Source organism: Anarrhichthys ocellatus, unplaced genomic scaffold, assembly GCF_004355925.1.
Source record: "Anarrhichthys ocellatus isolate YVR2014 unplaced genomic scaffold, GSC_Weel_1.0 scaffold34, whole genome shotgun sequence".
In the NCBI taxonomy this organism is placed as follows: domain Eukaryota; kingdom Metazoa; phylum Chordata; class Actinopteri; order Perciformes; family Anarhichadidae; genus Anarrhichthys; species Anarrhichthys ocellatus.
The window spans coordinates 2625173-2642286 of NW_022280064.1; the positions used below are offsets into that span (position 1 = coordinate 2625173).

General features: G+C 45.0%; 1 protein-coding gene across 6 annotated transcripts in view; it reads left to right on the forward strand.

The window, feature by feature from the left end:
• klhl29 (kelch like family member 29) overlaps positions 1-17114 on the forward strand; it is a 202365-nt gene that overhangs the window by 177075 nt on the left and 8176 nt on the right. For all 6 annotated transcript variants that reach the window (XM_031866162.1, XM_031866160.1, XM_031866161.1 and 3 more), the window contains one exon: positions 14104-14297. In XM_031866162.1, the coding sequence (XP_031722022.1) occupies positions 14104-14297 (194 nt within the window). The remainder of the gene's footprint in view (positions 1-14103; positions 14298-17114) is intronic.

Sequence of the window (17114 nt, forward strand, 5' to 3'; positions counted from 1 at the left end):
GATTGATGCGCAGATTGTTTACACACGCAGCCAATCTTTTTCATTTTTTGCGTGCGTCTGCATTTCGTGTGTGCGCACTTGTGTGTTCCCGTACTCACTGCTTCTCGAGTATATGTCATGTTACATATGTATGCCTCCGTGCACACGCCTTGTGTTCATTCGCGTGTCCGTCTGCGTGCATCAGCCGGCCTCGGCCAAGGTCTCTCTCCTTCCAACTCTAGCTCCCCGGCTCCTCATTTGCAGTCCTTCCTGGCTCCCTCGCGCCCCATCTCGTCATCCATCTCACTGAGGGTTTCACGCTCCTAACCGTGAAATTCACCCACATTCACAATTATGTCTTCAATCAGAGCCATCTCAAAGCTAGTAGGATGCAGCCTTTCTTTGGGAACGGCAGGAGGTCCAAATCAACGCTCAAAGGTCTGAACGGGCTTACGCCAGTCTCCGCTCTCTACACTAATCACTGACAGAATGTTAGGAGCAGAGAGCAGTCGAGTTCCGGAGGTTTTAACTTGCAATCAGATACCCAGGGCCTGCCTGCTCCCCAGCATGTTGATCCTTTGGCAAACCAATATGATTGCAGATATTGAATAATTCATGGCTGTCTAATGATGTGTCAATCACAGATGGTTTTGTTTTATTTATTGCGCACTATGCACAGGTTTGTGCGTCCTCCAAGCTCTATTGCAAGTTAATATTGCATGAAGACTGTTAGCAACGTGACACTGAGTACAACAACCAGTGTTTCTCATCAGGGATGTTGTGCTGTTTGGCTAACAAGACTGGAGGAGAGAAGAGCAATTTACAAAGATCATGTTCTCTGGCTTTTTTCGGATCTTCAAAATAAAATGAGCCCTTAAATTGCAGCACCATGAATTTGTGCCTGGAATAAATCTGTGGAGACAGCTCCGTTTATGTTGTTTTTCAGGTTCATTAACTGCCACATTTGTTGTTGTTGTTGTTGTATACGCACTTGAACTCTGCTGTGTGTAATTATTCACGTCTTGGTCAAGTGCTCATTGTCAAATGTATGGTTTTTCCATTCCTTGAGGTCTTCTCGAGTGGCCAGCCTTGCCCTGACTTGATCATTTAATCAATCCCTTTATTCTTCTCTTAACACTTCTCTCCACCGTCTATTTCTTTAGTTTCACTTTTTCTTTTAAGTGAAGTTATACTTTGGAGCGGTATCATAGGCTGTTTCCAGAGTGTTGGCTTAGTCTGACAAAGGAGACGAATCGTAACGCCTCGAAGACCTCGCAGAGGAGCATTAAATGGCTCCCGGGAAATTTCATCGGCTCAACCATGACCAAGAACATACAGCGAGGTGGAGAATCCAGCGGGAGGCTTCCTCACGCTGCACACAGTTGAAGTCTTCTGTAGGCGGCTCCGTAAACTGACAAGTCCTTAAGTACTTGATGTCCGCGGGCGGTGTGCATGCTGGGTTGCCAGTCACCCAGAGAAAGGTCCCCTTCTGTGGGACGCCAGGGGTGGGAGAGACTCCACGTCGCGCTCGTAGAAGGAAGAGGCTACATCTGCTCTTTGAGTTGTGGCGACTTCGTGTTTGCCTCCTGGCTGCCCGAACGAGCGCGCTCTGACTGGGCAGGCAGAAGGAGGAGACCACAGATGGTTCGCTCCATTCAGACTCACTCGGCTCAAACATAATGCCGTGCACTTCCAGATATTTCTGTCTCAATGCAGATGCATTTAAAACACACACACCCTACATGTATACAGGCAACTTTCTCACACATTCAACCCAATGACTTGGAGACGGAGGTCCTTCTTCGTCCATTAAAGCTCCCTGCCTGACAGCACTCTCTTGGAGATGGTGGGGGAAATAATCTGCAGGGCGATGATGCTAATAACAACGGAGCGCCCCGCCGCTCTGCAGCCCCAGGTGGTCGGGACCCTGCGGCGAGAGAGGCAAGGAAGAGTGAAGGCGAGAGACGAGTAGCGAGCCAAGAAGAGTTTAGCAGCGCAGAGCCGACGGCAGAGGTTGAGAGGAGAGTGTGGATGCAGCAGCCCCCTAGGTGGGCCTGTGAGCTCTGCACAATCAGTCACCCTGGAACCAATGGGCTCGTGTGAAGGCACCCTCACTAGTCTCTCCCAGCCCCTCCAGCCTCTCCACAGCAACAACAAACTGATGAGCTGCTATGCATGTCTTTTATATGTCGATGCGTGTGTGTTACTGTGTCGATCAGTTTCCACGTACTAGGTCAGACAGTGCCTGGGGCTAGTTTCGGAGGGGGCCAAGAGGTGGTGGTGGTGGGGGGGGTGGCAGCCGGCCCCGGCAGCCCTGCAACATGGCACTGTGTTCGGGGACAACAGGCTCCCAGAGCCCCCCCTGCGGAGGCGGTTCTCCCCTGCTGAGCTAATCCCCTGCTCCTTAGGATTAACCAACTTCACAGCGCCGGCCCCTACTGCGCTGTCAATGCACCGGATCACCCTCCAACCCTACCCCAGCCACCACCTCCATCCCTCCACCCCTCCCCCTGCACTCACATACACCCTCATTACCCCCTCGATATCCCTCCCTTCTGAAATGTCAGTGTTGATTTTCACTTCTCATGTCTCTGTCTCGGACTCTCTCCGACCTGCTCGACTCTTTTCCTCTGCATGTTATATATATCCTCCTGATTGCTTTACATCACAGCTAAGCCTATTTCAAACCAGCCTTTAGCTGCAGGGTTTCTAGAAATGTTCATGTTTTTTTACTACCATGGATCCATTGGTTTCCTTTCTTTCCACCACTATATGGAAGCTGTGTTATCCATCACAGGGAACATCAGGGCTGCATTCATTTTTGCAAAAGATTCATCACACTTAGGAGGTAATGCATTGTAGACATGTTTAAATACATCTGCTCTTAAACACTTAGTTAGCACTAATGCTGACATTATTAGTCAATTAGTAGTTTCGTTGACAGGATATTCATCGCCAATAATTGTGATATTCAATTAATAGCAATTTGTCACGTTCTGAGAAAACCTGATTCCAGCTTCTGAAATCTGAGGATTGGAAATTTGAAACAATTGAAAAAGTGGTCCGCTGTAAATGGATTACAGAAATAATTGGCAGCAGTAACCCTTTATATATATATATATATATATATACAGTGCCGTAACGATGACAGAATAATGCAGATTTTAATGTTCACTCTGATCGAAACGTATTGAAACCTACTGTTCCTCATGCACTTCAAAGTGGTCGGCAGAAAAGTGTCCACGATCCTTAATGAAGGAGCTAAAATCACACACTGGTGCCGTCCTTTAAGCCACTCCCTCTCTTTGATTGGTCAGCCATTAGTGGCATCATTAAAACAACCTCGCTCCGCCTGAGGAGTTTATTAAAACTACCCGATGTACGTCAGTGTTTTTAGTGTGTGTGCTTAAATGTTGTTTGTGTACACAGAGAAGACCTTATTTCCCAGCTCACATGGAGGAGCTGCTGTGTCTCTCCGGGATATTTAGGCTCCAGGGCTGAGAGAGAGAGTGGGCCCAAATCAGGCAGATCATCACATCTCTCACATATCTCTCTCTTCTCTCCTCGCCTCCCTCTATCCTCCCCCATGGTTTCCTCTTTTAACCACAATCTCCAACCTCTCCTCTCCGGTACCGACTGTCCCATTGCTCCCTCCATCTCTTCACAGCGCTGATTAGGTGGGCAGGAGATGATGGGTGTATTTGGGGGCTGCGAGGCCGGTGATGTCGAATCTGTCTGACATGCTCGAGCAAAGACAGCGTGTCCTCTTCATTGTCTTCTAATAGGGCACCGAGGACTAGGAGACCTGGTAGTTGATGCAAAAAGCGAGTGCGGTTATAGAGAAACAATGGCGAGCGGCGGCAGGTGTGCATGAGGATGGTATTAGGGAAAGGCAGAGAGAGGCTGCAGCTAATGAGTAGTACGAGCTGTATGTGCTAAACAACGGGCCAGTCACTTTTCTCTCACCTTCTTTCTGTGCCTTTCTTCTATCCTCTTTCCCTCCATCCCTCTCAAATGTGCACACACACAGAAAAAGTTGTATTCTATTTCACCCCACCATTGATGCAGTCAGTCAGGTTGCAGCAGTATGTTGCTGGCTAATTATCAGCAGTTAGGATGTGACAGATGCGGCTGAGATCGTTGGCAGTCAGTTTGCCCCCCCCCTACAACAGGAGGAAGCAACAACTGACCTTTAGAAAGCAAAGCACTGGCAAACTATCGCAATATCCAGACACCACAACTCGCCGGCACCCGGGGAGTGATTGCACTGGAGGTGGGAGGGTTAGTTGTTATATATAGATTTGTCCTGTGTGTTTGTGTGTGTGTGTGTGTGTATGTACGCCCAAGGTGAGGTGCTCACATGAACGTGAGAAAAGTGCAGACACGGTGCTTTTTTTTAAACTATCGTACAGGTCGAATAGGTCCCATTCAGGGGAGCCAATAAGAACCCGTCCTGCTGAAGACCCTCTTTCTTCCTAATTCTGTTAAACTAGTTTATTTATTGATAAAACTGCTTGTAGTTTTTCCCTTTTATTTAATTTATTGTCATATACTTTATACTCAGCCTTGAAAACAACCAGCTGTTGCATTTTCTTTTCTCATTTCATTTTTCTCCTTTTTTAAAATACATATATATTTATTGTACATGTGTTTGTGCATACAATACAAACATCCTTCTCTATAAGGGAAACTAACGTCCCTTTTAGTCCTCTTTACCGTCACTGAACTTGCACCAATTATCTGCATCAGTACCTTCCTAAAGACACGAAAAAAAATCCACAACTGAGCAATCAAACCTTAAGTTGTCGCTGAAGCCTCTATCTCCCCAACAATTTGGGTGTCAATTTAGATTTTGACCCCCCCTCTGCAACCGACCCGCACCCTGCAGTGCTGCCCTACATGGCTGCTATAAACACAGGGGCTTACTTTGTTAATGAAGTGGGGTCTCAGTCTTACATCTTCTGTCTAGTTTTAAAGAGAGCTGAGCAGTAATTGGTGTACGACCTACACCGCCGGCAGCACTCATGTCCCCTGTCCTACGTGACATTCCCATCCAATTAAATCTGCGTCTACACACACACACACACACACACACACACACACACGCTCACTCACAGAGACACTAAAAGACCACACACTCACTATTATCATGGCTTCCTAAATTCTCCTCCTGATTGTGTTTCAAGGTGCCTTCTTTTAAGTTGACACAAGTGTTGTGCAGCGTATCAGTAGTCTATCTTACAGAATATGTGTGTGGGCAGACATCCATACACAGATTGTGTGCTCACACCTTGAGGCAGCAGACTTCTGCTGCGAATGAGTTCATTCGCAGGGATTATGGGTAAATCTGTGTGGCCAGTGGAGGGATTGCTCTCTGTCTCGCAAGGATTAGCTGAAGGTGACACTGAGGTGGCAGGTCCGTGTCCATCTGTGTTTGCACGGGTGTCTGCCCTAGTCTGTTTGATTGCGGGGGCTGTGGGCATTTATGCATGGTGTGTACACGTATGTCTGTGTTATTAGCCTGAAACGTGCGGCAATCCATCAGAGTTAATGAGTTGTGTGTGTGCTCCTACGGTGACGGCAGTGGAGTGTTTTGCGAGTGTGTCTTTTGGCTGACCTTGACTTCAGTCTGTCAGACGAACGAACACACTCCGACGCCGTCCATACGGAGAGCGAGACTCCGACAGATCCCCAGATGTCATCGTACACAATCTGTCAGGTGTGTGTACCGTGAGTAAATGACAACAAGACATCACCACGCAAACTAGTTCCTCGGTAGAGATTAATGGAAATGAATGTTTGCACCCAGTAAATGAACAACAAACTTATTTGTGCTCACGCTTAACTACTCAAAACGAAACATATTGTAATACAGGGAGAGTACAGCAGTAGTCATCGTGCCACATGTTCAAAATGAAGAATGACTGCTGTCGTGTCTTCTCTACAGTTCCCCAGATGACGCTGCAAGCATGTCAGCCAAAATGATGCGCTTCCTATAGGATGCAAACACCCAAACATTTAACATTTCTGAGCAGCGCTGAGCGCTTCCTCTGCGAGGTAAGACGTCGATTAGCAACCTGGGGAGAGAGAACACAGGTACAAACAGCTGTCACATGCAGAGCACATCAACACGGGGAACAGAGGTGCATACAAACGAGTTCAAATTAGTTGTCACAAAACTGCTGTTTTTGCAATTTGCGTACCACTGTCGCTTGTGAAATAGAGCGTAGGAAAGGTGAGCTCGTGTGTTACTACTCCTGCCACATTTGACCACCGAAAAAAAAACATCAGTACATCAATCAAATTGCATATTAGATTAAACGCCGAGATCATAAAAAGGACATTAAGTGCTTCTCCATTATCGCTGTTAACCTACAGCATAACCGTTTACTGTTGTTTACTCTGTACGTTCAGGCACTTAACACTGCAGCCAAGCCACATCTAGAAGGGAACTTTAGCAACCACATATCACATCATAACTACTAAAAATAGCATAACAATATCAAGATTTAGATTTAATATGCAGATGTGTGTGCAAATATGTGTGTGCATGTGTGTATACGGTATATGTATGCGCACCATCACTCTAGCCTACTTTCTTATTTTTTATTTCTATTTGTAATTTCTATGTTGTATTTTTTTGTATTCTCAATCTTTTTCTTCTTTTATTATTTGCTTCATTTCATTATTTCTTTCTACTTTACCATCCTTTTTTTCACTATAAAATATATTAAAATTGTAGGAATAAGTATGAACAATATCATATGTATGCAAATGTAGATTTATCTTAACTCCTACACTGCAATAAAGTATATGAAAAATAACAGATAACACAGGCCAAACACAGATGGCATCAGACTCTAAGAGCTGATTCCAGTGCAGCTACAATGGACTTTGCATACAGGACATTAAAAAAATCGAAATCTTAGCTTTTGGTTTTAGATTTTTCGACCTCAGCAGACCAGAATATGTGTGATTGGTTCACTTACATCCACACACCCACCGTGGAGTGACAGCCGTTGTGTGCTACGGGTACCGTATGTGTGCATGTGCCCCCGAGTGCTGGCGAAAACCAAACGCGTGTGAAAAATAGCGACGTCGGTGGTTTGGAGACACGTGTGTGTGTGTGTGTGTGTGTGTGTGGAGGTGCCCAACAGACAGCAGGGCAGTAGTGGAGGTGTGGGCACAGGCCTCACAGTTTATGTGATGTGCTCTGACACACAGATGGCAGCTGACACAACACAGACTCTCACTCCGTCCTCTCGCACCCACGCTCACTCCTCCTCCTTCTCCTCCTCTCCAAAATGGATGCTCTCTCTCCCGTTGGCCTTTGTGTCTCTATCTATTGCCCGACTTGATAGACATTCAAATGAATGCAAAAATCTTCAACCCCGTCCTTCTGTCCTCGTCCACACGGGGGTCTTGCCCAGGTGTGAGTAAAGCATTTTGGATGAGATAATAGCAAATATGCAAAGAAGCGAGAAGTCACAGTTGAGTGATTTCAAATGAACATCCACAGTCACTATCAGCAGCTTCCTTTGTCAAAACAGCACCACCTGCGCCGTACAAATGTGAAGCTAAATTTGCTTTAAAATGAAAGTTTGGTGGACAATTTCAACTGCATATTTTTTTCTGACAAGGACTCTACAGAGTAGTTTATTACTGTCGAGATTCACCCCAATCTAGCTGCAAATGAACATTCTTGGCAAACGTGAAAAATGTTAATGTAAGCAAATGATGCCTTTATTTGTGTGGAAATTGTTTTCAATGCCCCCCAGACAGGAGCTGATTCACACAGTAGCCCTGTTTTCCTCAAGCCAAATCACAACCTCTCAGTTCATTACTTCTGACAGGGAACAGAGGGCTATGAGGGATTGATGCACTCACATATACGTACACTCCCTTTCTTCTTGTGCCTGTTACAATGGCAGTATGGGAACCATATCAAACGACCGGCGAACGTGGGGATGCATGCAAATATCTTAGCATGGTCTTCTGGTTTAATTAGACTCGACACCAGATGGGGGAACGCGCAAACTTGGGGGTAAAATAAGACAGACGGGATCTTCATAGTCCCTGGTTGTTTAGTTACTCAAAACGCAAATCTATTAACATATTCAGTAAGTCAAGGCTCATATGATTCATCTTTCAAATCAACAAAGGAAAGAGAAACTAGTGTTAACTAATTAAATAAAAACACAATATTAAAAGTCTACCGACATGCTAGCAGCACTGTGAGGCACGTAGCTTTGAGCTAAATGCTAAAACTAGCATGCCAAAATGCTAACACGGCTGAGGTTTAGAAGGTATGTTTATGATGTACGGCATCTTAGTTTTGCTTGTTAGCAGGCTAATCATTTATACTAAGCACTGAACTGACAAATTCACAACGTATTTCTTACAATACGTCCAGAGGAAGACATGACTTTCTGTAGTATGGCTTTCCATCCAATAGTTGTTAAGATATTACAGTTCGGACTTTTGGCGGACCGAACTGGCCAACTGACCAATTAACCAATTAACATTGCCATTCCTCACGCTGCGGTTAAACCGTCAAACTGGCCACATGAAGCTGGCTCCAAAAGCGAGTCAATCCCCCTTCACTCTTATGTTAAAACACTCAACTTTATGTCAGAAATGAACACGTTTACAGCCTGTCACAAAAAACGGTTTTGGTCAGGATGACTGAATTATTATATAGCTCACGCATTGACATTATATTTAGACTTTAAGTCAGGCATAATGAAGGGGCGTGGCCGCTGTGAGAGAAAGGTGGATGTCGTCTTAGGTTGCGAGCTGCAAGCCACCCAGTTTGAGCTTCACAACGGCTCATTAGAAACCTATGGGTGACGTTACGGAGACTGCGTTCATATTTTATACGGCGTGTGTGTGTGTGTGTGTGTGTGTGTGTGTGGGCAGCAGGAAGAGAATGCAGGAGAGACAGAGATAGTGTTCATGTGAGTGAGATAGATAGCTGGTGTGTTGCAGGGATTAATGTGAATTTGTAACTTAAGGGCATGAGTTGCTGCTCCGATGGAATCTCGAGTATCAGTTCCTCTCTGCAGGCTGTTAATGCCTTGCTTCTTTTTTTTAACCAACTTCCGTTGCATTCCACTGCACGCACTCAGTGTTTAAAGGCTACAATGCTGTTGTTGTGGACCTGTTTGTGATTGCAGGTTTTGTTGGCGTTGTCTTTTAGGGGCTGAACTGAATAGATCGAAAACGTCCAAATCTTCATTCGAAAAAATTCAATAGAAGCTTTGAATGTAAAAACAATACAGACATTTGGTACAGCCCTCGTGGCTTTCTTGACTCTTCCACTACGAGCTGTTTGACTCTCAAGGATTTTAATTGCTAGTGTTGGGGATACTGTAGCTATTGTTAGGCAATCAGTGTTTGCATGGCATTCCAGGGTGGTTTTAACTGCAGCGTGATGCACTCTTTTGCCACTTAATGGATCTTTTTGTCAGCGTCGAGGTACATAGAGCCTCAGTGGTTTTGTTATCTGAGCGAGGCAGTTTTTTTCTTTCCTCCTCCTTACTCCCCACCGCTCCGCACTCACGTTTCTCACTCTATACATGCTGTAGTTTGTGTCTCAGGGGAAGCGGATATGTGTCAGGATCTCAGAGACAGGCAGCCCACCTATTGAAGTTCATCATATCTTTGTGTTTGTGTGTGAAAGGGAGAGGCGGAGAGGTAAAAGCCAGGCCTGTCATCCACACCCCCCTGCAGGTAGTAGTGAATTGGCTCAGATGCTTGGTGTGCCTTCTCCGTGGCTTGTAGACAGCTGGCTGGTCTATGTAGGTCATGGTCAAAAGGTGGAGGGTATGTGGTCAGCTTCAAGAGGCAGGCATTGGTCAAGAATTTCTAAATTTGCCAAAGTCATTACCAGTCAGTTAAACTCGTACAGTTAACCAATGCATTCATTGTTTAATGCTATCTTGACTTCCTGTATCACATGATATTACTTTCCATAAACTGAGAAAAACAAGATGACACACCCACACACACACACACACACACACACACACACACACACACACACACACACACACACACACAAGGCTTTCAGATGTGTAATGCCACCAGGCAAATCCAATGGAAGGTTGCATAACAGCGCTTTACTGCATCCATTCATTTGTATGCTCTCTGACTCAGATGATTCCTAGTTGATGTTACAAAGCGAGGGGCCCGAGGGGCATCTGCGTCCACATTTTCTCAGCTCGTCTGCGGTGACGTCGGCACCGAGTGACACAGTCTTAGCTGGTGACACCCACGTGCAGACAGAAACGGATCTTAGGTGCAGCATGAAAACAATCTTAAAGAGGAGGAGGGAAATCTGAAATAATGTATTATAAAATGAGACTTAAATGGAGGTCAAGAGCTAGCTCAGCTGATCCCGTCCAACAGGTCACTCCAGAGTCGATTGGCCCTGATTGCAAGGCTCAGTCTTTTACCCTCACCTGCAAATTACTAAAACAGAGACCTTCACTTGTGCTCATACGTTGTCAGCAGGTCGGAAATATATAGTCAGCAGCCAGACCTATGATGCCTTTAAAGGATAAGGCTGACCGTATTCTTCATTCTACAAGTAATTGATCTTATGAACAAGTATTGTCTGTGTCGAGCCAACTGCAACACACACTTTTAACACATCAGTGAACCTCGGTGTTGAACTGGGTTATATGTTACTTGATTACAACGAATATTGGCAGAGGGGCACACACTCCGAGGGAGCTAGATGTCACCCCTACTGAGAATTTTGAATCTACTCCAAAGCATAGAATAGATACAAACAGTAGAACCAAAGCAGATATGCAAGAAATCGTGTAATATGCTCTTGTAATGAGTCTAGCTGGGGCATACTAATATGTGCTTTATGTGTGAATAAGTCATTCAGGTAATACACAATCCACCCCCAGCCTTGTATTTAACACCTGGTATCTCTGCATACTGTAGGCTGCAGACCGGCATATTAAGGTCGGATCTAATTCTTCATATGCGATATGCAGAGCATCGCAAGCAGGGATTGAAAATCCGTCTGCTGTCAACATAAACAAACACGGCAGGTGTGACTGTACCTTTCCACGGCAGCTGTCCGACTTCACCTGTCGTAATCAAACATCATGGTTCCTATCCAGACGGGTCCGTGGAGAACAAAGGCCAGAGAGACAGTAGCTGGTACTGCTTTAAGTGGGACCGGTGCGTCCCTGAGCATGGCTCTTCTTTAGGCCTGGCTGACATCGAAGTATAACTACTACTACTCACACAATTTGCTATGTCAGTCGCAGCGTGTGCGGCGATAAATGAACTTGTTTCCCTTTATTCAGATCACCGTAAATACTCGGAGGCAAATGGAGTTGAAAGTATGGCCTCTTTCTTTCATTCATAATCTCTCCTCTTCACATCTGTTGTTCTTTCCGTCTGTCTCCCGACATAAAAGAACCCGATCCCACATTGTTCGCTCTGCTGTAACCCTGCAGCCGCATTTTGGAGATGATTGTCCCTGCGTGATGAAACAAGCCCTGTCAGGAGCAACAGCCGATTACACGGCTTCATGCAGTGATCAGTCTTTGTGTATACACACTTTAGAAAAACGCAATCGATGCAGTGCAACATGTTGATGGATAAACTCCAACGGTGTCTTACTGACAACGAAAAAGCATCTGTCTGACGCAGAGCTTCAGAGTTAAGAGGAGAGATGTATTCTCCTTCCGTGGTGATAGAATGAAACCTTATACAGCCACTCAGGGAATCTCTTTAGTGTCAGTCCTAATGTCACGTTTCATATTAAATGCTTGATGGTGAATCACACATGTAATGAATTTAATCAGATTCATGACCTCTGAGACTGACTGAGACACTGAGTTTCTTCTGACCTGCACATGTTCCTTTTTATCAGAACACCTGATCGCTTTGACGGCATGATAGCTGTGCCGTGGGGTCTTACGTGAGCATGAGATGATAGTAGCAGAGGACTTTTATTTTGAAGAACCGCTAGAACACGACTCAAAGTAGTATGCCATGAAAATGACAAAGAAGTGAGCTAGGTTTGTAAATTAATTGAAATGAATTACTATGCCATGTTATAGTATAGTATGTCATAAAAAGTCATAGTATAGAATAGAAGTCATTATTAGTATAGTACGTCAAAAAACGCCATAAAAACATCATAGTATGTCATAAAAAGTCATAGTGTAGTATTTCATTAAAAACTCGTAGAAGTTGTAAAAATGACATAAATGTATTTTATAAAAAAAGTCAGCAAATATTGTGTCTTAAAAAATTCAGAGTATAGTATGCAATCAAAAAAATATGGAGTAATATGCCATAAAATGTCATAGTATACTACTGTGTGTCATAAAAGTTGATATTAAGTAATACGTTTGTGCACTGACCGATACAGACACACACGGTTCTCATGTAAAGCTTAAGATCTGAAACCACATTTGAAGGAATGAGTAATCTAAGGACATTATTTCTATGATCGCATCCCTCAGAATGTGTAGCTAATAAGCTTTAACAGTAAAGATGTGAGTGGAGTTGTTGAGGATCTTTTTCCATCCTGACCAGATGTTTGCAGTCGTCCTGTTTCTCAGGTAATCAGCCTCTCTCGGCAGTGTCTGACCCGTACATTTATGAACCTCCTCCGATGTGGTCCGAGGGGTAATTACATCTGCCAGAGAATGAGACGCATGCTAGTCCTTCTATCTCAGCAGGGCTCAGTTACTCAACCTGATGCTGGTGTGTGTGTGTGTGTGTCCATGTTTAAACAGTGCTAATTGGCACTCTTGAGGGTTTCGAGTCCACGTCTCCCAGAGTGTCGTCTATGTCTCCGCTTTCTGCCAGTCGATTTAAGCCCCATCCCCTCAGTAGGTGTTGCCAAGAACATTATCAGACCCCCGAAGAGTTTATTCCCAAAGGCTAATTTGCTTGTCTCCTCTTAATCTTTTATCTTACAGCCCTTCTCAGTGGAAAAGGGGGGTCGCAAACAGAGCTGGTGTCTTTTAAATTCAGCCCAAATGACACAAGAGTTGCAGCAGTAAAGCATCCATAGACTGAAAAATACATTTGCAAACGTCCTCAGTGAAAGGAGGTCATTGACCTCAAGAGAAATCCATACTTTAATTGTCTTTAAGTGACAGGATGGAAGTAAGTGTTTGATATTGAAGGTTCGTTATCCCAGGGGAACATTTGCGACAGTTTTTCACGCAAAGGTGTTTTTTTTTCTTTTGCAACAACGAGACAACCTTGATTGAGACGGCTTGCTTTAGTCTGAATAGATGCGTGTTTTAATCACAGCTCTGTAATGAGGCCCTCCCCAGCTGGAAGGCTGTCGACGCGGCTGCTTTGATCAGTGGCCCATGGACACAGGATTACACTGCTAACACACGACGCTAATGGAGCCACGGGGCAAAAAGCACACACACACACACACACGTCTAAACACAATGCAGCACACACACAAATTTAAGAAATATACATACTACCGCACACTCAACCTCTGACAAGGGCACAGGCGCATAAGCCAGTGTCTTGTTGTCACGCAGCCCATTGTGTCGGGCCCTTTCATCCGTTCGTGCCGGTTTGGGTCGGCTGAGATTTAGGCCCGGAGTCGAAGTCTCTGCCAAAGAGGGCTCAGTGAGAAAGGTCCAAAGCTCAGCGCTGACACACAGCCCAACTCCAGAGACTAATGGTTTGTAGCTCGCGACATATGTTGCTTTGTGTAATTGCTTTAATTGCTGTCATTGTACGTAATGGTGGGTCTTTTTCATCTTCCCTGGTGGTGTAGGCATTCTGCTAATTATATCTGTCAGCCCTGCAGCCAAAACCAGCATTTCACAGCAAATTCAGAGCAGTGGGAGTGTTCCTGTATGCTATTGGTGTACGTGTGGATGTAAATGACTGACTGCAGAGTGTGAGAATAGCTTATGAATCATTAGAATTTAGGTAATTTAAAGACTCCCCATCGTGGATCTGTCTAATGGAAGTGTGGTGAAGTTGGAACCTTGATTTTCTCTTGATTGCTTTTGCTTTTGCTTTTAATTCAAATTCATCCGAGTTGCAAACAACTATAATGGTGTAGAAAAGCAAAAACAAGATTATTATTTTTTTGCGCTCCAGGTACGACACCATCACCAACCAGTGGGAGACGGTTTGTCCTCTTCCCAAGCCGGTCCATTCTGCGGCAGCCACGGTGTGCGGAGGGAAGGTCTACGTGTTCGGAGGCGTGAACGAGGCCGGCCGCTCGGCGGGTGTCCTCCAGTCCTACGTACCGCGGAGCAACACGTGGAGCTTCATCGAATCCCCCATGATAGGTAAGACAGGTGACAACACACACACACTTTCACACACAAGCTGCAGCACAGTGTGGAGACGGTATGTCCTCAGGGGACGTGTTGCGTATTTGCAAGACAATTAAACGCTCAAAAAAAACAAAACATGAATAATAATGTTTGCTTTTTATTAATAATGTGGCACCAAAACTACAAAAGGCACATATCGCAATATTACCGTACCCATTCATATGCACGGATTCCTCTAATCCTCGGCATTGACATCGTTTTATCTCATTAGAGAGTCTTTGAGGCCTCCGTTATGGTTGCCCGGTTGCCTAGCAACAGTGTCCTCACAACTCCACCCGCTCGCATATCTTCCACATCGCGTGCTCGACCTCTTGCGACGAAAACCCGTGAACTCCCGATTGCCATTTGAAGGCAACATGTCGTCGCACAGTAGACGACTTTGTGAGGAGGAATCCGAGGAGCACGTGGAAGATTTTGATATAAACTCCAGTAAATTGGCCAACATGTCAACGTGGGATGTCCAGACGTACAGACATTTAAGGGTAGGAAGTGCAAAGGGAACATGAAGCACTTCCTACAATTAAATGTACTAAGTGCTTCATGCTCTGTCGTTATAATGAGAAGACCACAGCTGAAATGATAGGTGGGTCCGACCTCAGCTTCTGACATGTTATTGGCCAAACTCCGTAGTTATTCACCGCACAAACTCTGCAGCCACATCCCAGTCAGAGCCACCAAGGGACCCGTGAAGGACACAGGACCAGAAGAAACACTTTAAGTAAGCTCTGCCAAAACTCCCAGACAGCAGGAAGAACACACCGTGTAAAACTCAGCGTGATTCAGAAGCACTGACAGCTGTGTTCCCACTGTGGAGATCTTATCCACAGGCAGGTTTATTTTCACAAAAATATATCCTTGAACGGTGCCGCACAGAGATGATTGCTATTGATTTGAACATATCATCAGAGTCTTTAATATTTGGGCCTGGACAACACTATTACACACATATACACACATGCGCCGTTTAAACCCATAGCATTGCTTGTGTTTCAGAAATAGGAAATATGCTTATTTGCTTATTTATGAAGAGTTAGATGAAAAGATTGAGATGAACCTGAACTCTCCACCAAAAAGTGAATACGGGTATTTCTAAAAATGTCAAATGATTCCTATAAAGCTGCAGCAGAAAGCTTAAAACCCCTCTATGTTTATGTTCATTTAAATTCACTTTCCACACGAATACAAATTCTATATTTCATGCTGGATTATCTTATTTAAGATGTTGGCAAATGGTGGATTCTCAGGGCATAGAGCTGTCCCAAATGCTGCTTTTATAAAATATAATTAATATCCCAAACGGTGGCACACTGTTGCTGCAGGCACTACTCAGCGCGTCAGAGAGAAACACTGGGTCAGAAATGTATTTGAATTCAAATGTTTCCTCGCACAAAGTTGTTTTGGTCATTAAAGCGCCGGTGCCGAGGCACTTCCCTCCACACTGGTGCCCAGAAACCTTCTCTCCGATATTAGTGCCTTTTTAGAGCAAGGCTACTGTGAGCGAAATTATGATTATGTAATGCGGGTGTTTGGGGCGAGAGCAGTATGGTATTAAAGGGCTGACAGAGCAGCTGGCAGAGGAGGAATAAGAGAAAAATACTGGTGAGAAACACACACACACACACACACATACAGAGATACAGACACACAGCCTGTCCTCACCTCATACCAACTATACATCCCCCAGAGGCACAGGTACACAGTGCATGAATTATGTAACGAGCCAGGAGGTTACTCCACATTTGCGTATGTGTGTGTGCGTGCATGCGTGCATGGTGTTTGTCTTTTTCTTTGTGTGTTAAGGGTAGACGCAGACAGACGGACCGTCATCTGTCAGGGTGTGGATGAGCCTGCGTCTGACAGCCAACGAGCCGGCAGATAATGGACAGGTTTAGTGCTTCCTGTGAAATTGGGCCGGCGATGATTTTAGTGAGCCGGTGGGGAGCGCTTCTCCATCAACCCTCTGCCTCCCTCCATCGCTCTCCCCCTCTAATCTCTCTGTTCATCCCTCCCTCTATCGCTCTCTCTCTCTCTCTTTCCCCTCTCACTGTCTCCCCCTCCGCACGCCTCACCCCTCCTTCTCTCGCGGTCTCTCAGCACTGTCTTATCGACTGACACAAATACAGTCGTGTGTGTGTGGGTGTGTGTGTGTGTGCGCGTATGTGTTTTCCCTCTGCATGGACCAATCTCCCGCATGAACTGCAAATGGGTTTCACAAACACTTATCAGGACTGACTTCCTATCTCTTGCAGAGTGAAAAATAATATTCCGTATGCCAGAAATAGTGCCTTCAACAAGTCTATCGAGGTGCCTCGTGTCTCGGCAGCGTCATTACTCTCCTTTGTCTTCAATACGTCCGTCTACTGAGCAGCATGCACTGAAACATGGGAGCATAATTGAGTCCCCTCACATGCAGTTAACAATTCATAAAGTCTCTCGACTTGACCTTAAAAGGTCAGTTCACCCAAATAACCATAATGTCAAGGCAGCACAAGGTGAAAGGAACTTTGTTTGTGTAGAGAAAATAACATTTCGGGAAAATCCATAAGCCTTTGTGATTCAGTCTTATATTTAATACTGCAGCACAGTGTGGTGTGAGGACACTTTCCCATATGTTTCATTATGTTCTCTCACAAAAAACATAGAGATTTGAATATCCAAAATCACGTCAAGTCAAAGACAGAGTCTTCTAGCCGTCGTCTTCCCACACAGAGAATATGCCATCTTTAGTAAGAACTAGTGGCCCTATCTTATGGAACTTGTGTTTTCTAT